The sequence below is a fragment of the Lonchura striata genome, chromosome 18, assembly GCF_046129695.1.
Source record: "Lonchura striata isolate bLonStr1 chromosome 18, bLonStr1.mat, whole genome shotgun sequence".
NCBI classification, from domain to species: domain Eukaryota; kingdom Metazoa; phylum Chordata; class Aves; order Passeriformes; family Estrildidae; genus Lonchura; species Lonchura striata.
Window position 1 is genome coordinate 5104406 of NC_134620.1, and position 21549 is coordinate 5125954.

At 39.4% G+C, this 21549-nt stretch overlaps 1 protein-coding gene across 1 annotated transcript in view; it reads left to right on the forward strand.

Moving 5' to 3' along the window:
• Window positions 1-13: 13 nt before the first annotated feature.
• Window positions 14-21549, forward strand: part of CIT (citron rho-interacting serine/threonine kinase) — a gene marked incomplete at its 5' end in the record, with an annotated part of 54295 nt that continues 32759 nt past the window's right edge. The window contains 12 exons of the mRNA XM_077787292.1: window positions 14-228; window positions 7208-7313; window positions 8186-8329; window positions 9645-9764; window positions 13316-13486; window positions 13735-13788; window positions 14335-14388; window positions 15554-15694; window positions 16047-16172; window positions 19043-19138; window positions 20833-20949; window positions 21391-21500. Of these exons, the coding sequence (XP_077643418.1) occupies window positions 14-228; window positions 7208-7313; window positions 8186-8329; window positions 9645-9764; window positions 13316-13486; window positions 13735-13788; window positions 14335-14388; window positions 15554-15694; window positions 16047-16172; window positions 19043-19138; window positions 20833-20949; window positions 21391-21500 (1454 nt within the window). The remainder of the gene's footprint in view (window positions 229-7207; window positions 7314-8185; window positions 8330-9644; window positions 9765-13315; window positions 13487-13734; window positions 13789-14334; window positions 14389-15553; window positions 15695-16046; window positions 16173-19042; window positions 19139-20832; window positions 20950-21390; window positions 21501-21549) is intronic.

Sequence of the window (21549 nt, forward strand, 5' to 3'; positions counted from 1 at the left end):
GAACTGTAGCTGAATTTTGTCTTTTCTTCTTGCTTTTTTCCCACCAGCTCCTCCCCCCTTCGTTCCTACTCTCAAGTCTGATGATGACACCTCAAATTTTGATGAACCAGAGAAGAATTCGCGGGTTTTATCCTCTACGCGCCAGTTGAACCCAGCAGGATTCTCAGGGGAAGATTTGCCGTTTGTGGGGTTTTCATTCATCAAGGCTTTGGGGATACTCAGATCAGAGTAAGTTGAAATTATTGCTCAGGTGGATAGGACTGCTGAAGAAATGGGTAGGTTTATTGCAGAGAGGATGGTGTGTGTGTGTGAGGGGAAGCTGTTTTAACTGACCTGTACTCTGCTGTTAGGGAAGCTGCCAGATTCGGGCTTTATCTGTTGCTGGTGTGTCTTGTGCATGTCCTACTGTTCTCTAATTATTTCTGGGATGAGGGGGAGAGGAAATGGGATGGAGAGATTAATTCTAAACCAGTTATTATTAAAATTGTAGTTCAAATAGTTTGGATTAGTTGTTGCTGTTTAGCAGGGAGCAGTAGGTGATTGCATTTCTGGTACTGCAGATCCCTGCAAGGAGGAGAATACTGAGGAGCTCAGAGATGAAAAAAGGGGATGGTGTTATTTTATTGGGTCAGAGAGTGGGCATCAAGTGCTGGGAATGTGTAAGGCTGAATCAGTGATCCATAGAAAAGGAGCTCCACTAACCTGGGAATGTGCAGTGATGGGTCAGTGAGCAAGGGAAGGAGCTGCATGGCAGCTGGCTCTGTGCTGCTGGGTCAAGTTAAATAGGAGGACTGGACATTGCTGGGGTATGTGTTCAGAGACTGGAGATTCAGATCAAATATGCAGTGGCCATGTGTGTGGAGGGATGTAAAGACCTCGAGAAATGGTTTTCAATGGAAAGAAAACATGATTTCCAAGAGAATGGAGTCAGAGAAAAAGAAGATTCTAAGTAGTGTGATATAAACCATTTGATGTGGTGGGTGGTTGGTTTCTGATGACAGAGCTATTGGAAAAGTATTAGTGCAGTGTGTTAAGTTGGGAAGTCCTTAGCTCAGGAGCAGGAGGCCTCTCAGGAATGCAGTGGCTTTGGCTGGGTTAGTGACTCAATGCACTGTGTTTTCATGTCAACCCTCATTCCCTGCTGCTGTTTTGCTCCCTTCAGGGACTTCACTGTCAATCTGTCTTAATTGAGTTTCATTTTATGTCATATTGGTGATAGTTGCTCTGCAGTAAGCTTGTCACCAAATTTGGTGATACTGTTGACATCTTTGATCTTGCTCACACCGTGAATCAAGGTTATATGATGGTTATACCAGAAATAAAAAGGGAATATTTGCCTTCCCCTCCTCAGCAGAGTTGCTTTTATGGCAAAAGAGGAAGGAAGGGAGAGGATATAAAACCACAGAAAGTGTTCTTTTGGTGAAGTGATCTAATATTGTCAGCAGGATGGAATGTTAGATCTCTAGATACACAGAATTAAAATCTGTCTTAATTTAGGAGTGAAATAACTTAGGCTGTTATCTTGTCTGCCTGGAGAGCTGCAATCTGTGTATCAGGTCTATGTGACCATTCAGGTAACAACCAGAAAAGCCTCAACAGTGACCATATATGTGTGGTAAAAACATGCATGTAATTGGGCCCAGGACTAGAACCGAGGAGGAGCGTGGGGTAAAGTCTCAGAACAGTGGTGTAACTGTGCTGGAGGATGAGAGCGCTGTGGCAGATGGACTGAGATGCTTTCTCTGTGGAGCTGGTACCAAAAATGCATATGGAAGTTACATTTGAATTTTGGGAATAGGTGAGAAGAGGTATAACAAATGAATATAAAGATTAATGTCTTCTGCAGAAATTTTGACTGAAATAAAATTTCTGTTTGGTGTGGCCTGTTTTTTCTTAAACTGGAACAGAAAGATCTACGAGTAGATCTTAATGTTTTCTTTTTCTTGAGTAGATCTCGATAAATGCACATATTTTTAGCAGTAAATACTTGCATTTTGTTCTAGGAAGGTGCTTTAAGTATGGCAAAGCTTTTATGGACACTTTAAAATACCTGTATTTAAATAATACAGTGATTAGTTTATTCTCAATCCCACTGCAAATGGGTCATAAAGGTAACTTCTTACTTAAAAAACATTGTCTTGTGTGTGTTTTACTTGAGAAAATAGAAACTGTTTCTGTCCCCACTGCCTTGAAAATCAAATTCTTAGATGAAGAACAGTAAAGTGTGAAGGGGGCTAATCTGTTGTGAATCTTGGGATGCCTTCCCTGGAAGGTCCTATGTCATGAAGTTTATTAGTCCAGAATTTAAAAAAGAAATCTTTTCCTGTGAAAGTCTATCCTTACGGTTGCTAAGTGATGCAGATCTATTTTCCTGTCTGCAGCACGAACCCTCTAGTGCTGCTTACAGTAAAGCCAGACAACTGCAGAGTGCCAGTGGCAAGGTCCTTGAAACTTTCAGCACTTTTCATCTGGGGCTGTCAGACTCTGAAGGTGAGGGTTATGCTCTTGCCCTTTGCACTGGACAGTAAGAAGCTATGGCTGAGCTGAGTATTTCAAATACTTCAGAGAAAAGGCAGCTAAAAGAGAAGGACAGAAGAAGGATAATAGAAGTTCTCTTTTCCACTCTCCCAATGACTTCGGGCTAGAAGGGTTTGCCTGAGTCACTTAGACCTGTTGCCAGAAATTACATGGTTGGTGTGTAGTTTAGAAGGGTCCATTGAATTACACTGCTCTGTCTGCTGGTCCATACCATGAGATTTGAGAAGAATTTGTGTCCCTCTAACAAACGTGAGATTTAACAAAAATGCAAAAGGCACGGCACTAATGTGTCATAGGAAGCAATCAGGAGAAATCAAGGGCATTGCTTAAGTTGTGGGTTCCTGTACTAGCAAAGTGTTTAAGTCAATCTGCTCTTAGGAGGGCTGGTCTGAGGCTGCAGAGAAGGACCAGCTAACTCCTCCTCTCAGCATGGCCTCTGAATTCTGGATGTGGGGGAGAAAAGCCTGTCTGACTGCAAATCTGGCTGCTGGCTTGGCTGCAAGCGTGTGACTGTGACAAGAAAAGAGGCAACCAAGAGTTTAATTCCATTAAAAGCCAGCCCCACCTTGCTTCCTGTCCCTAACCATGGCTGATCTCCAGTGCTTAGAACAAGTGACAGAAACCCTTAGCTGCCAAAAATATGCATCAAGTGGTGGAAGAAAATTGTTCTTGTCTTTTGCAGGTGACTAGCAGAAGCATAAGATAAATATGTTCTAAATCCAGGGCTAACCAAATATACCAAACTGCCCAATAAAAATAAATACCTAATAAAATTAGTGCCTAATAAAAAATAAATACCAAATAAAATATATCAAAATACCTAATAAAAATTAAGTGCCTAATTAAAAAATAGTTTATTATGCGAAGTTTTGCCTGCCTATGTTCTCTGTCTAAGGTCCTAAGAAATGGTGTTTTTTCAAGATTTCTGGGGTTTTGTTTTCTGGTTTGCTTTGGGTTACTGGGGTTGAGGTTTTTTTAATTTAAAAATTTGGTATGGATTCGTGACTGTCATTATAAAATACTGAGTTAAAATGGGCCATTCCTCCAAAAAGAAGGATTTCTACTGATTTCTTCCAACAGTTTGTTGGGTTCTGGTAAGCTCTTTCACCAAAGATAGATGAAAGAGGAAGTACAGGATGAGCATACCAAAAATATGCTTTGCTTCAGCAAGCTCTATTCACAGATTGATGGTATCACTGTTTGTTTTTGGTTGGTTTTTTTTAGGCCTGAGCAAGCATTTACGAGGGGGTGGAAGGTACAGATGAGTATAATGCTAAAAAGAATAGAGCATGAGGAATGGGGGATGAGATTATCAGCATGTTGTGTGGGGGCCAGGATTAGGACAGATGGTGCCAATCATTGTGAGAAGGAAGCAGCACAGGTGAGTTGGGGGTTTAGGACAGTGGCAGAAAAGGACACAGGAAGTTACAAGATGTGATGGGATGCACGAGGTACAAGTTGGATACCAAGAATCAGCTTGGAGCTTTTCCCATGCCAATGCTTTTTTCTTCTTCATCTCAACCACTGAGGGCTGGAGGAGCTTTTACACAAGCAGCACCATTTCTGCTCATTCTGCTGGTTGAGGCTGCTGCTGATCTAGCTGTGAAATCACTAGTCAGCTCTAAGTTAACTTGGCTTTTAATCATGCGGGCGTTGCTGCTCTGAAAAGTAAATTGGCACAGCCAGTGCTATGAGAGCTTGGTACTCTAGAGTTGGATTTGTTTTTTTTTTTTAATATTTTATTGCAATTTTTTTGTTGATGGAGCTGGTTACCTTTTGTTAATCATTTTTTTCACACTTGAGAGGAAACAGCAGAAACTGCTCTGTTGTGCTAAGAGAATTGATCCAGATGTAGCAGTTAATCAAATGAAATACTCTGAGATGGTCCCAGCCTGAATGATAGCTTTGCATCATGGCTTTTGATGTTGGATTGTATGTATTTAATTTCTGCAATGATGCTGACTGAGGAAGAATATAAGTGCCCCAGAAATGTGGGTATTTTCCACCTTGTCATGCTCTGTTGAGAGCTTCTATCGCCATGACAAGGCTTATTAGATTAACCAGTATTCCATTTCTCTTGATTTCCTCTGTCTGCCCCTTTCTGATACTTTGAAGGTTGTATGGATATTCAGGAAGTTGTTCTAATACAATTTGTACACAGGAAAGAATTACTGGGAGAGCATTTCTCCTAAAATCTGTGTGTCCAGTGCTAACTGAGATCAGCTTCCCTTGGGGATAAGATGTGCTGTTTCCATGACAGGAAAATCATCGTGCCACCAGCACATATATTTTTAAGGAATTTCTTTCTCACTTTGAACAAGGGATGGGGAAGAAATATTGTAGTTGTGTTTGCAGCCTTCTCTCCTCTTACAAAGCCAGCACAAGCCCTGAGGAGCAGCTCCCTCTGCAGTCACCTCATGAAATTCAAGCTTGGGCAGTCCCTGTGCCCTGTCCCATCCCATCCCACCTTGCTGGACTTCCTACCTTTCGCAGAGCTCTTCCTTTCCTTCCCCGAATCCCTAATTTTCCTTCCTGCCTTGCAGTGCCTGGGGATGTTTTCATCTGGCTCACCATGAGAAATTTTTGAAATGCAAAATGGTGCCTGTAATATTAGGCTCTGATTCTTTTAATAGCAAATAAAATCAACAAGCAAAAATGATAAATAAAATTAGCTCCTTTGGGGAGATGGAATAGAAGACACAAATAAAACCAGCTTTGTGAGAGCTGGCTAGGGTTTTCTTAGGTAATGCCTCAGACCTGAAAAGAATGGAAGTAAAAAAGTGACGGTTAAAGTTGAAACTATAATTTTAAGAAAAAGATAGTTTTAGCCAATGCAGTTTAGACCTGTAAATCTAAATTTTTATTAAAAGAAGATTTTCAGATTTGTCTCAGTACATATTTGCAGCTATTTACATATATTTGATTAACATTTGAAAGCAGATTCTTTAGTGTCTTTTTTAGTTAATGTGAGCTTTAATTTGTATTTTTAGACTGCTTTTCTCAACTATTCATTTTTAGCCTTGTTTGTACACCCAGCTGTTATGGGATTTAATATGCATCTTTCTCAGATGGTTGCTTTTTCTCTGTAGGAGTATAGACATGCTTTATAAATTGATTTTTAAATATGGTAATTTGATGGATTAGATTTATTGGACCAGGGCTAAAGGAATGCTGTATCAAAGCATTAATTTGAAACAGTTTTTTTTAGTAAGTCCTGATCATATCTCTACCATTGACATGCAGGATTCTTTCTTCCAAGTTTTTCCATATCAGGTTTCTGAAGAGATATATTAATATCTGACCTTTCAAGGCAGCATTGGTGGATTTTGCTGTGTTTGTTTGCTGATATTAAAACAGTCTTTCCTAATCACTGCTCAAGGTGGTGGTGCTGAAAATCTGATGCAGAAATGTTGCTGTTTTTTTGTAAAAATCCATGCATATCTGTCTGTGCCTCTGCTGCACATCCAGTTGGATTAAGCAGTAGATTTTTCTCAGAAAATGGTGGTGATGGAATGAAACTTTCCTTGGTGTTGAGAGGAGCCTGTGCTGCTGTGTGTGGGTGTCTGGCTCTATGCAGAGAGCTGCTCAAAGCTCCTTTCTCTCCGTGGGGATAACTGGCTGCACACCAAACTGTGGCCAGGAGAAGCAGAAAGCAACGTGTGGGCAGCCTGTGTGATCTTTTATTAGCACCTTCATTGTACTGCTGCTTTTTCATCTATCAGTTAACACTGCTTCCATCATTAACTGCTCGAGTCTCTAGTCTGAATCATTTTATGCGAGGGAGAATGTGATTTTTAAAATTGTGTTTTGATATGTGTACTTAATTTTTTGGTTGCAGGTTGCATATTTAAGACTTTGCAAAGCACTAAAAATATGCTCCTAAGCATCAGATGGCTTCCTATCCTTTTCTAAAATAAATTTAAACTAACAGGAATGGTAAACTTCTTAAATGCTGAGTCAATTAGACAGAAAGCTTAAGAACAAGTAAATATTTTCCCCTGGCTTCTGGAGTCAAATTGGTTTGAACAGTACAGTTGTGTCTCAGGAAAAAAAATTACTTGTAAGTGGAACTCTGAAGTTCTGCAGTGTGACTAATCATATTGATATTGATTGGGTTTGTAGGGATCATATGAATTGGGTTAGGGAAGTTTCAATTTTGATTCACAGAATGTAACTAAGGATATTAAATTCTTCTTCCTGTAGTGCAGATTATGACATGTTGAAGTTTGTAGGGCTTTTATACTTTGATGATAATTTAAAAACCTGTTTAAAAATAAAGTACCAAATACAAAACATCTCTCTGAAAATTTGTTATCTTTCCAAATGTTTACATTGACTTTATGCTCTGATTTTGTTGCACCTATAAATCCCTACAAATCATGCAAAACTGATGCTGTGATTTATTGTTTTGCACTCTGACATAGCGACTGATGGAAAATATTAATATTGTAACTAGAAGTACACATGGATTATTTAATAATGATGTACTGTCATTAGCTTTTATGGTACGTTTGATCTGCAATGATGGCTGTTAGGTTGTGATTGCTGCACAATCACATTTCTTTTATCCTGGAATAAGTATGTGCCCAATGACTTTACAGAGGCTGCATAAATCAGATTTGTGTACCTTTTGCCCATATTCATGTGCTGTTTGGCTTTGCTCTTTTAGATCTGTTTTTTCAAGTGTGGATTCCCCAGCCAAGGTCAGCTCCATGGAAAAGACTCTTCTTCTCAAGAGCAAAGAGCTCCAAGACGCCCAGGACAAGTGTCACAAGGTATTTATTTATGCGATTGGCCACACCCATTGCTCCAGGAATCTGCAACCACTGTATGTCCAGGGATCTGTCAGATGCTGCTGATCATCCAGACTCGTGGTGGGCAAAGTGCTTTTCCTTCAGAGAGGTGGCTTCCTGTCCAGTACAAAGGGAGATGAATTTAGGCCATGCTGTTGCTGTAGATACTTTTAACTTAACAAGAAGCGGCTCTGGATTTTAAACAGTGCTTTTCTCAGCGTGCCACAGACGACTGCTTCTTCCTGCAGGCCCTGCCTCTTCATCAGACACACATTACAGCAGTACTGTTCTGAGGGCTCTTCCTCACTCATCAGCTCCTGCTTATATAACTGTTGTTACGTCACTGCTTTTGGTGAACGTCTTGTAACAGTTGCTGTGCTCCAATAAAGGGAACCTGGTGGAGTCTTTTAACGCTTACTGCTTGTTTTGAGACTTTTATGAGAGTTCCATTACTTGTCTCCCTGCTCGGTTCTGGATTTGACCATTTGCTCCTGACAAGGAGATGGGGGGAAACCATCTTCTGGTCCAGCATGGATTTGGGATAAGGTTAAAGTGACCCATCTCTGCAAGTCAGGTGAAAAATGATTGTGTCTTCTTTGCTAACTGGGGTTCGAAGAATGACTGAATATGAACAAGCAGCTTGAATGAATGGGGTGACTTAGACTTACTACTTTGTCCTTAAGAAGAACTGTGCATTCCTGGAGCAGAGACAATGGTATCGGAATTTAAACACCATTTGGAGAAACATAGCTAGAAGTCTCTTGGAGACAAATTCCTTACAAAGAGAGCTCTGAAAGTTTCAGTAAACAAAGCTTTTGAAGCCCCCCTTTATAACCTCTTGATATTTATTGCAGATGGAGCAGGAAATGACGCGGTTGCATCGGAGAGTGTCAGAGGTGGAGGCTGTACTTAGCCAAAAGGAGGTGGAACTGAAAGCCTCTGAGACCCAGCGATCCCTCCTGGAGCAGGACCTGGCCACCTATATCACAGAATGCAGTGTGAGCCCTTACACCAGTCCTTTCAGCTCTGAAGGCCTGAAATCTGGTGGTCTTTGTCTTTCTCTTCCATCATGCTTTCAGTGGGGTACTTGATGGAGAGAAAATACTGTGTGAGAGGATATCTGTTGAACATGGAGCCCTGAAGTGTTTGCACAAGCTTGATTGGTAGTTTTACTCAGATGTTGTTTCATGGTCATGTGCTTAGATCATGCAGGAATGACTACTGTCCTAGTCTTGCTGAAACTCTTTGTGATGTTTGTCTTACTGGCTGTGCTAGAACATGCCTGGGTTGTGCTTCTTGAAGGTTTCTTAGCTGGAAGAGGATGGGGCCTAATCGGTGCCTAGACATAAATCTTCAAGAACAAATTGGATTAGGAAGCAGTGGTGTTGCCTCCATCTGTGGTGTCCTGAGTTCAGACCCGTCCTGTTCCCCAACACAGTGTCAGGGAAGATCTAGGACAGGTGCTATTTTTCAGGTAGAATATAAAAATGAGGCTGTAAAGCCATGTCTTCAAAGATCATTTTTCATGAGAGCTGGAATGTCTGCCCAATTGTCATTGGCAAGATTCCAGAGAGGATATTTTCATTCTAGTTGATAGACTGTATTTTCAGTTAGATACACAATTATGTTTCCTCTCTTGTACCAAGAATAAAAATGCAGCTAATATTCTGTTCCAGAGAATTGAAAACCATTTCTGATGTCTTGGTTTTTTGGGAAGGACATCTTAAAATGGGGCCAAGTGATTTTCTTATACTGAATGCTACTAGGCAAAGAAAGAAAATTCAGTTTGTATCTTCCTGTTGATGAATAACACTCAGTTAATAGGAGCATCACTCCACTGGTGACTCCAAATTTGGAGGTAAGGCATGTGGTGCGATACAGACTCAGCTCTTCTGTTCCTTACAGAAATTTAACAATGATTAAAGCATTTGACTCACTTAACAGCAACAAGAAAAATGTAAGTAAAATGAAGTTGAAGGATTGTATCTAATAGTGCTGGATAAAATATAGATAAATGCTGTCAATAATGGATGCCTTTTGTGATCTGTGTTTGGTTTTTGTCTCTAAACCTGATGTGAAGAGGTGGAGATTTGAACTAAGATTTAAGTTGAGTAAACAGTATTTGTAAAATGGGCTGCTTCTGTTCAGATAGGAGTAGCACTGGACATGAATTTCATTAGGGTTCCATCATTGGTGCCTCCATTTTTCTGATGCCTCACTGCAGTCAAGGAGGCATTTGTGTAACTAAAGATCTTCATTATACAACCATTTGAGAAACCAAAGCCTATGTATTGAACATTTTGCTTTCTGCAGAGCTTAAAGCGCAGCCTGGAGCAGGCACGGATGGAGGTGTCTCAGGAAGATGATAAGGCACTACAGCTACTTCATGATATCAGAGAGCAAAGCCGAAAACTGCAAGAGATCAAAGAACAGGTATTCCTGCTTCTTTGGGGAGCAGAGTGGCTGCCCACAAATAGGCATTCTTGGCACATTCTAGCTCTGGTGCCAGGATTACGCTCGGTGTTGATAGGCTGTGATAACTCCCAAGCTGTGTGATTTCACAGGGGTTCCTGAACAATACAGGGAGCAACAAAATTCCACTTGTATATTTTGCAAGTAAGCACCAACTCCAAACTTCACCTTTTTCTTTTCCTAGTCCTGAAAGTACTTTGTCTATACAATCAATTTAGGAGAAAGTTCCAATGCTTTGATAACATGCTGCACTAGAAATGGCCTGTCCATTTTAAATGGTTAAGGTATGAAAATGTCACAAGTTAATAAGTCTTCACCTGGGAGAGAAATGAGCTAACCTGAATTTTGTGTTGTTTTTTTTTTAATTTTTCTTCTTTATCTTACCATTTAAAATGCCTAATAGCATTTCAAAATAGAATGTGTTGCCTTACTGTTCTTTTCCTGATTTGATTTTTTTGTGAAGTAGAAATGGATATTTTCTTTTCCACCGAAAGAATGTTGAAAATTCATTAATTTACATAGTTGCTCCTAAGAAAAAAAGGCCAAAATTAAATGAAAACATTGTGACAAATGTGGTCATTGCAAGGGAGAACCCATTCAGTTTTATGAATTAACAGCAACATACTGCATTGAGAAAAAGAAACTGAAATTTGCTATAGCATTCAAGCAATTCTTTGTAATTATCTGTTGGTTTTCATCTTCAAAGCACTTTACAAACATTAACTGACTCATTTCAAAGTCTCTGAGACAAGGAAGCCCTGAAACCTTGGTAATAATTCTCCAGACATGAGTAGCTCTTATGTAAAAAGTAATGAAATGCAAACCCAACCCTCTGGATGTAGCTGGCCTCCACAGACTTCCCCAGCATTCTTCTGGGTGGTTGTTTTATGTAATACAAGGGATCTAAAGCTCCCTGCTCTCTCTTCTGGTGCTTTGCTAGCAGAGTTGCTATAAATGCTGAAATGGGGAACATTTTTGATGATTTTAAATCTCCACAGATTCTTAGGCAGTACAGACACATGTAACAGAGGAAACATAATGCAAGTAATTTTTAATCAAATGTTTTGTCCCTGAATCTCGTAATTTGGCTTGTGAAGATTCACAATGACATAAAGAGGCTGCTTAGTTCAACAAATGAATCCTGCAGACTTTCCTGTCTGTGGTGGCCTTCTGAGCTCCCTGAAACACATGTTGCAAGAACCTTGCAACCAAAAATGCTGAGAGATTTGTGCTGACTCATATGAGCCAGGTGGATCTTGGCCATTAGAGACTTGGACCATGATTTTTAAGTCAGAATGAACTGGGAGATGGAAGAGTCCCTTAGAATTTTGCTATTGGAAACCTGAGGCTTAATAAGAGAGAATAAGTCAAATCAACAGCAAATCAGAATCTTCAAAACCCAATAATGAGGCATTTGATATTTTCAGGGTGAGGCTGTAGGTTCAACTTAGCCTCAGGTACTTGGATAGGAGAGCATGGTGGGTTTGTGGGGTTTTTTGTTTGTTTGGGGTGTGTGTTTGGTTTTTGTTGGTTTTTTTGGGTTTTTTTTGTTTTGTTTTTTTTTTTTTTTAACTAAACCTGTGCTCTGGTCATTATTTGATGAAGAACTGTACTAACAGACAAACTTGCAACTAAGCAGAATCTGTGTTTTTTTTTGAAAGACCCACACATATCTGTGTAGTTCTCTGATGTGAATTGGTTCAGGTACATGCCCTGAACTTGTCTAGTAATCTGTGCTTAAATACCTCTTGATATTTTAGAACTCTGAGCAATGCATATCCCAGAAGTTTGTTTTGTGTTGCTTTGAGTGGTGTGCCCCGTTCCTCTGATCTGATCTTGGGACTTACTCAAAGAAAGTCTTGCAAATGTGATGAAACAAGAAAACCTGAAATATTACTAATTATCTCCTCTTCTTTCTTCTTTTCTCCCTCCCCATTTTCCTCCCTTCCCAAATGCTCATTGTAACAGTGGCAATTATTGCCATACCTTTGATTCTTTGGTCAAATGTTTGCTGATATAAAAACCCAGTATTTTAGGAAATCTAAATAAGTTATGGTTTCTGAGTGGAACATTTATTCCTTCAAACCGTTCTGCCTTTTTTGTTCACAGATGTATTTGTATAAAAAGTATATTTGAGTTAATACATGCTTAGTTATTAGAAAAAAAGCTCAAAATTTTTTCCAGCAAGAAAAGATTATCCTTCCATGGGAGATGAGCTGGAAAGAGTAGGTCTCTGTCTGGTTTACAAAGTGGAGAACCAGTTTTGGGATTACAATCTAAAGAGCCATTCTTTGCTCCCTATAAGGGACAGTAAAGCAATCTGCTAAAGGTCTGGCTTCTTTCAATATCTGCATAAGCTCTCCATGCTGGAGAATGAGGGGCTGCCATCAGGGTCAGTGCTTGTGCAGTCACTTGTCGAGCTGAAGGGAGCTGCCTGTCTGGAGGGAGCGATGACAAACCTGATTCTGTCACGAGACAGTTACTCTTCTGAATATGGGGGTAGTCAGGCATACTGTGAGATATTAAAATGGAAAGAAAGATAGACTCCCCCACTGTCAGTCCTTCACAATCTTTGTTCCTAACTCTTGATGTGCATGTTTTCTACTTGTTCTCAGCTTTGTAAAAAATACTTTGATTTTGGAGAGGGCTTTTTACTGTTTTTTTTTTTTTTTTTTTTTTTTGCTTTTGCTTTAGAATCATTTTATGAAATGCATACTTGTAGGACTTAATAAATGCTAAACATAATTAAATTCTTGTCTTCCAGTGAAGATATGGGATACAATCTCTCGAGCTAGTCTCAGTTTGAGTTCCCAGTCTCATTGAGATAGACAATTCAAATGCTCTTTTCTTCTCTGACCTTCCCCATCCAAATGCCTTGTATTGTAGTTTCCCACATGGGGAATCTTTATTTCTGCCTGTATAGGCAAATATCTTCTATGAGCAATGTGAATTTCAGGTATTTTTCTAAGATGATACTTGATTTTAGGTTGTCTCCCATACTGAGCAATGTGATCCTTTTGAACTCTGTCAAGAGAAATCTGATGGCTGCAAGCCACAGTGTGCTACCCCTCTGCTTCTCCTTCTTTCCTTTTACCCAAGCTGTGCAGATCTGTGATAACTGTCATGTTATCAGCCTGAGAAAATAGATCTTGAGGGAGCATCTGGGCATTTAGTAGAGACATCAACTCAAAGGCACATTTCTGTTTCAGAAATTAGAAATGTAAGTAATTTTTATCATTTGTACATAGATGTATGTATGTGTTCCTGCACTCTCTAAAAGTCAATGTTTTGATTTTGAGGTATTGAGTTGAAAGTGGCAAGACTCAAACCAGAACACCATGGATGTTATTTTAGTTAGTTTTTACTGTTTTATTTTGTACTTTACCTTTGTTCTACGTGCTTTAAGTACATCTCTTGCCTGCGGTCAATATTCTGGAATCTGCTGTTTCAAGCATTTCCCCTGTTGCCTCTAAACTATAATCCCTTCTCCTTCCCTTGCACCCCAACTACAGGAATACCAAGCTCAAGTAGAAGAGATGAGGCTGATGATGAATCAGCTGGAAGAGGATCTGATCTCGGCTCGCAGGCGCAGCGATCTCTATGAGTCGGAGTTGAGGGAGTCCCGCCTGGCAGCCGAGGAATTCAAACGTAAAGCTGCCGAATGCCACAACAAACTGCAAAAGGTAGTTTAGGCTTCATGGGAGAGGGGGCTGAGGCTTGCTGGCATATCTAGTGCTGTTTGACACATGCACACACAAGTTGTGGGTGTGCCCTTCAAAGATTAGCGTGGTTTGTACAACTTACACAACATGTTTTTCATTATATGGTTTATACTTTGTGTAACTGCTGGTGTTTAAATTGTATGAGGTGATGACTGGATAGAAGCCTAGCTTTTCCTGAGATTTTAATGTATTTTATATTTAAGTTACAGGTTAAAGATCAAGGAAAAAATGAGGCAGGAGAGTTGTATTCCAAACTGGAAAAGGTATGTTGCTTCAGTGTTCTAGATTTTGCTTCCTGGGTCCTTCATTTTATACACAGAAACCAAACTGTGGCTAGTTAGTGGCATGCATGGCCTCACAGCCATGCATGTCCTCTTTCATTTTATGTTTTAAGACATCTTGGTGTGATTCACTGTTCTCTCTTATTTGATCTGTCTCTGGATAACCTGTTCTTAATGGATTGTGCTGAGAAGCCAGGCAAAGACAGGCTGTTATGTGTCATCCAAGTTTAGAGTTAGGCTGGGGGTACATCAGGGTTTTCTTTACACAAAAAGAACAGCAAGTGAAAAGCAAAAAGTATTCTGAGTATTCTCATACTGAACAATCTTCTTGGTAACCAAAATATTAAATCAACTGGAATTCAGCAAAATGGGAATGGATTTGCCAAGAAGTGTTTTGGTGTGTTGGAATTACAGGGGGAAACCAAGATTTTTGGGAAGCAAATTAAAACAAATATGGTATCATAAGCAAAGAGCATTTTCTCCTCTTTGGTTTTGACTCTTTCCCTCCATCTTTTTATCTAACTACAGATCAATACAGAGCAGCAAGCCAAAATCCAGGAGCTGCAGGAAAAGCTGACAAAGGTAACGATTGGGTGGTGAAAGTGAGTTTTTCACAAGATTTCCCAGTGAAATCTTAATGAAGAGGAGGGATGCACTTTGTTTTACCCTCAAAAATAGAATTAGTCATAGCATGGGGGATGATAAGGAAAAGGGGGTGGGAACTGGTATCTGAAATCACTGGTGCTCTCAATATGCTTTTGGCTCTTGAGACATGTCAACAATGTTTATTTTTACAAATGAAGCTGAGTCAGAACTGGAGTAGTAGAGAAATTCTCATTTAAACCCCTGTTTAGGTATGCTCTGGCCACTGCACTGGTCCCTTCCTTCTGAAGAAGGGTTCAGCTGGTTTTTAGCTCTAATAAAACACATGTTGGATGTGCTTTTAGTCTCCCAGTATAATCTGCTTTAATCACTTGACAGTTCGGTTCTTCACAGGTTCTTCACAGTAAAAATGTTGAATGATAGGGATTCACAACATAATTAAAACAACTTATCAATGTCTGCTGAAAGTAGTGCAGAATATCTAAGATTTGCTGTCGTGGTCAGCCTGGCACTTAAGGTGTCACTGTAAGAACAGTCAGGGAACTTCTCTTATTGGAATCCTTCAGCAGGAAAGAAAGGGGTTGTCATAATAATCCCCTGATTGAACTTTTCAAACTTGGCACCTGCTGAGAGAGGGCTGCTTCAAGGGTTAATGATCATGAACATGGAGACCAAAACTACATTGAAATAGTACTTCTAATATTTCAAACCAATCATGTTTTAATCCCCTGTCTCCTTTTCTACCCGCATTACTGCCAAGGAACTATCTATAGGCCAACAGGTTATTCTCCTTGTCCATCAGTAAGAGTATTTTGAGTTCTTTCAAAGAACTTGGGCTGATTTGGGGATAGACTTAGCTTTCAGTATGTAGAGTCAAGTAACTTGAAATATAGCAAGACAAACATGTCTTGCTATATGTATCCTAGATTTTAAATTTTTTTTTTTTTGTGAAACAGAAGTCAAAATTATGTTCTGGAAGTTAAAATTTGGACTCATGCACATATTAATTTAAACTGTTAAACCAAAGTTCTCTAGTGGTTTTATTGAGAATGTTGACTGTCTTGAAGTTCTGAAACTTTCATACACCAAATTTTTGAGTGTGCTTTTCATATAATACCTTTTTTTCTTCTCTCTTGACCTTCAGGCTGTGAAAGCCAGCTCAGAGGCAACTGAGCTCCTGCAGAACATCCGTCAGGCAAAGGAGAGAGCTGAGAAGGAGTTGGAGAAACTGCAGAACCGGGAAGATTCTAACGAAAGCATGAAGAAAAAATTGCTTGAAGCAGAGGTGAGTGCAGAGTGTCCAGAGTAAATCAGTCATTGGAATATGTCTTAGTTTAGGAACCCTCATCTGGGTGGCTCTGAACAGCATATATCCCTGGAGTAATTCTTCAGGGGAAAGTGTTGTTGGACATTAAGCCATTTTTAATTAAGAAACATATTTCTTTGAGGAAAACGGAGGGGTTTTCTTTTCAGTGAGGAGTGCATAAGGACATGTGCTTACCCTGGGGGATTAGGGGTGTGATGAGGATCCAAAATATGAAAGCTAGCATTATATTGACTGCTTCAGCCTGTTTCCTCTAGAAACTACTCCTTGCTTTGTGCTAATGCAAAGTTGGGTGGCCATAATTGCTCTGCAGGAACGACGCCATTCTCTGGAGAATCAAGTGAAGAGATTAGAGACTGTGGAACGAAGAGAAAACCGCCTAAAAGAAGATATTCAAACTAAATCTCAACAGATTCAACAGATGGCAGAAAAAATTCTGGTGAGCAGAGGTGATAAATGAAACCTAGAGGGTAAGAGTTCGTAAGGAAGGAGTAGGGAAGAATCAGAAGATAGAGAATTGCATTGAATAAAGTGGAAATTGTTGAATAGGATTTGTTTCCTGTACCAGTCATACTGGAGAAAGCTTAAGCATTCAGTATTTGCACCCCGAGTTTCAAACTCACTCCTGTGCCTTTAGTCTTAATAGTGCTTCAAAGCTGGAGTCATCTCAGTGGGAAAACTTTTTAGTCAACACAGTAATATTTAAATTCTTTACCTTGTGTTTGTTTCAGAGGTAAAACATTCTGAGGGCGGGTTATGGCAACAACAAAACCATCTCTCTTTTTCAGTAAATTGCAGGGGAATTTAGAGGTCAGATCTATTAGAAGTGCTTACATTTTGAAGCAGAGAGAAATTCATCATCCAAACTGTTTATCTCCAAAGATATTTGTTAAGAAGACATTTGCACCCACATAACTACTCTGTTGGCAGTTTCCTGGTTAAAACTATTAAGGCAAGTTAGTATGTCAGTCTCTAGTGAATCTAGCAGAGAAAGTTTGCTTCCCTGGGACAGAAAACATAATTTAATACTGGAGTCATTACATTTATTTTGCTTCATGAATTTTCTCTATGTGTTGCCAATAAGACAAGGAAAAAAAGGATTACGTTTTACTGGTAGTAATCACAAGCTGAAACACACCTGAGGAAGGCCAAATGGAAATGTAAAAATAAACATATTCGGAGTCAACAGATGACCCAGGCTTGTTCTGGGTGTATAGACTTCAGCATCAGTATGCTGAGCACTGTCAAGAAAAGGTAGAATCAGTTCTTAGTAGTGCTGTTCCTTTCAAATTGTTTTGATAGCAGGAGTGCATGGTAAGTGGGAGACTATGGTTGTGCTGGGCAGAGAGCCAACTTTATGTTTAGAAATAGTGTAAAAACTTTGAATTGTTTCATAAGCCTCTTGTGTATATTTGGGGATTGTTCCTTGGTTTGTATTATGTTCTCTGTGGAGGAGAAAGTGGAAGGGAAGGCAGAAATATCAACTAATTATTGTACACCATGGGATATGTTTAGCTCTTATAGATAGTTTCCATGGAGTCCTATCAGAATGTTGGAGAGGTACAAAACTATTTTATAAAATAAGTGAAACAGGCATTGAAGAAGTAATCCTACAGAGTCTTTCCTAGTCCCTTGCAACTGATCTAGAAGCACAGGGTACTGGTATTCTTTTTTCTTCCACTCCTACTCTGTACCATTCCTCAAGTTGTCTCTTCAAATGTTTTTGACTTTTCCTGGTACAGAGAGGTAAGAAGGCAGCTGAAGATAGAGAATTGCATAGAATAAGGTGGCAATTGTTGAATAAAGGCATGATTTTCATGTACACTCATGTAGCAGTGCTTGAGAAGTACCTGCTCATTTGTCTGTAAGGAACTGATGAAGAAGTAAGAAACAAGTTAGAGAAGATACTTCTTCCTGCCTGAAAGTGCAGATCATTGCTGTGATGCCAATAACAAAGTCAGTGCTACATAGAGAATACTGAGTGAGAGCAGGAATGGTAGGAGATTACCTTTTTAAGCCCACACTGGCTGTTAAGTGCCACTGCAGGAACTGGTGAAGCTCCTGCTACAATATGAGCAGTCTGATGCTGGGAGCTTTGAAGCTGCTGCTGATCTGGTTGTCTGATTCTCTGCCAGGACCTGAAATGTGTGGGTTTCTGGGGGAGGTGAGTTGTCCCTCTTGTTGCTGGGAGACATATTTCAATTGCAAAAAGCAGCAATCTCCATTCCATGCAGGAGTGTCAGGGACTAGGCACTGTTGATGACCTACTTTTGGTGAACCTCCTCTTTGATTCTCACTTCTGGAAAAGGAGGTCTATTGCAATTACTGGAGCAAAAAAGCCTTCAATATGAGGAAGATCAGGAAAAAGCATATCAAAATACTATGTAAAGTACTAAAACACACACAAATATCAGGAAATTTTCCTGTGTTGTGCAGTAATGAGGGCAGACAGAGATCCAGATGCACCTCAGCACCTGAACTCGTCTATGCAAGAGTTAGCCCATAGGTAGTGAATGACAGACCTGGACCTGCTCTGTTCTAAGGAAATTGTTGGAATGACAAATATGACAATACATGAGCATAAACTTATAAGTTAGGTTCTTGAGAAGTGTCCTTTTGAAAGGTGATTATAGATAGACCCCAAATAATATAGCCAGACTGTAGAAAAAGCTGATTTCTGAAATACAAATTATTTAAGTCCTTACTGTACATGGCTGAAGCTATGTGATGTGAAATAAAGAGGCTAGAAAGATTCTAATATGTTCCACCACATATATTGCATCCTGCACTTTTCATTTTTGAAGCCATTTATAAATAGCATTTCTGACAACATTTGTCCAAGGAATACAGCAAAGTAAATGCTATTCCCCCTCTGAATGCAGAATGAAAAGCACAGACAGCAGTACCCCGTTATTGAGGTCTGCTGTAAGAAAACAAATGAGAGACCTTGTTAAAAATAGATCTGAACTTCCTGTGATGCCACTGCAGCTATAAAATGTTTATAACTATGTTTTCACCAAATGTCCTTGGCCTATCTTTGGGTATATTTTACTGGGAGATGGAGATTCTTACCATGGAAGTAGAAATCCTTGTCCTTAGCAGTGTTCCCACTCTGCAGTAGATGGGTCAGCAGCAATATGCAAACTTTGAGTTGATCATGTTCAGGTCTCATAATGCCTTTTTTTTTTACCATTAGAGCACTGGACTTGGGATTTTTATAGTGGGAATGAATGTTTGATACCTGTGTAACACGTACTCACAGCACCTACTATTTCCTTGTGTCTGAATATGCTTTTTTGCTGCTTTTAGGAGCTGGAGGAAAAGCACCGTGAGGCTCAGATCGCAGCACAACATCTGGAGTTGCAGCTGAAACAGAAGGAACAATTCTATGAGGAGAAACTCAAAGTAAAAATATCTTCCTACAAGCTTTTGTGGGTAGAATGAGTTCAGGGAAAAACAGTTGCCTTTAGGCTCTGATTGCTTTGTCTTGTGAGTTGCCTTCTCATTGCCATTGCTGCAATGTTAAGGGAGCTTAGTGGAACCTAAATCAGTTTTCTCCTATATTTTCTGCCATTGTACCTTATCTATCTGTGGCACTGGATTAGGAGAGGTAGCATTTGAAGCCAGAACTACAGGAAGGCATTTGTTGATTGTAATTTGACTTTTGATGACTAAATAATACTTAGTTAATGCTGTTGGATCTCACACCCTAAAGAAACTTTCAGTTCTCACTGATTTTCTATGAGTGTTCACTCAGCCTACCTGCAAGTTTTAAATGCAGCAAATAGTAGACCATTTCTGAAATTCCATCTTGGAGCTGGAACATCTGCCAAGAAGCCACAGAAACCACCCACTTTGTTTTTGTCTTTTCCAGGGTAGCATTAACAAACAGTTAGAAATAGACACCATCTAAAATTAGGAAAAACAAGCTGGCAAATAGGAGTATGTGCACTGGCTAAGGATTTTTCGAAAGAGCTTGCAATATGACAGCCAGTAAATGCATTTTGTAAGAGTCTTTCATAAGAACAAATTATTCTCAGTAGAAACAGTCTTTATCTTGTACATTTATCTAATACTTTAATTCTACATTTTTCTTCAAATATGAGGATGTAGTATTTAAGAGCAGAAAAGAAATTTCTTGGGAGAAATATGAAGGAAAAAACAAGTAGGATTTGCTGGCAGACCATGTGGTTACCAGTAATGAGAGGAGAGTGATAGAAAGCAGGAAGATCAGATGTAAATGTTGAGAAATAAGTGGTGATATAAAAACTGAAGAAGACGATAAGCATTGGAAAAAATAAAGAGAGAACTGGTGTATTATGGGGCCCTATGATGTAGGGTTTAATAGGAGAAATCAGGAAACCAGATGAAAGAGGTGCAAAGGGATTAAAAAAGGTCATGGAGTTTTTGTAACTGGAAAAGTAAAAACTATCCTGTGGTGTCCAGAATTTGTGCCTTTGATAAATTTTTCTTTGAAGGAAGAGACCTTCATTTTAACAACTGATTTATAACTCTGGTCATACATACACAACATGCATTTCTAGAAACATGTAGCAATTCATTACTTTAGTCCTGTTCCCAATGACAACTATTTGTGCCACAAAAAGAAGTTTTTTTACTTTACTGTTAGACTTTCTTCTCCGACTGGAAGAATTTGTGTGGTCTCAGTTGCCTTCTCACCCATACCTATGGAACTCGCAAATTATTTGTGAGCCATGTTGGTAGGGCAGCCAAAGAATGGGCACTTTCCTATTTCTTCTGCTGTACATATTGGGGTAGAGAAGCTTTTCTGTGTTTCTGTTGCATTAGGCTGGAACAATTATTGAACACAGTTCATAGGACTCAAAATAATAAATAAAATACCTACAGTATCTCCATATCTCTATAAAATATTATTGTTAAATTCAGTCTTCAAAGACAACTGAGGCAGTGCTCGTTTTGCTCTTCCATGGATTTGATGCAATTGCATAATGGATTTAATTTTGCTTGAGATATGACCAATTGCTTACCAAAAAAAATCTAAATTGATGATTTTCTTTCTGCTTGCCCTTTGCCCAGTGAAATAGATATAATTTAGACAAAAAAATGTCTTCATTTAGGTGTTGGAAAATCAGATGAAGAAGGATCTTGCAGATAAGGAAGCACTTGAGAATATGCTCAGAAGACATGAAGAAGAAGCACGTGAGAAGTGCAAAGTTCTGGCTGAACAGAAGGCGGTATGCGGAGTTGATCTGGAAATCAAAGCTGTTTGAAGAGTAGCTTTCTAAAGCTGATTTCAAGCAAGATAATCTTGTTTGAGGTTCTGTAGTGCTGCTGAGCTACTTTGAAGGAAATTAATTGATTAATATGAATTTTAAGAGACATGTTTCTTTTAAATTCAGAGTATCTTCAAGAATATTTCCTTTAAAAAAGCCATGCAGCTTGCTGTGTGCCCCTTGTTTTGTACCTTGATAATGGTTACTTTTTCATAACATTAAAGCAGTAGCAAGCAGCTGCAAATAGCTCCAGTAATTGCATTTGTGTTGCTCATTTTGGCCATTTGATCAGGTTTTTTTTAGTTCAATTTTGTTTCTGGAAAAAGTTCAGAGTTTTGTATAAACTTTATTTTTGTAACCGCTGGCATTGTGCAGTCTCAAAGGCTCACTGCTGTGTTTCAGATGATCAATGCAATGGATTCGAAGATCAGGTCACTGGAGCAGAGAATTGTGGAATTGTCTGAGGCCAACAAACTGGCAGCAAATAGCAGCCTCTTTACCCAGAGGAACATGTAAGTGTGGCAGCTGCTGTCACTGCTGAACAGGTCTCAGGAAGATGAC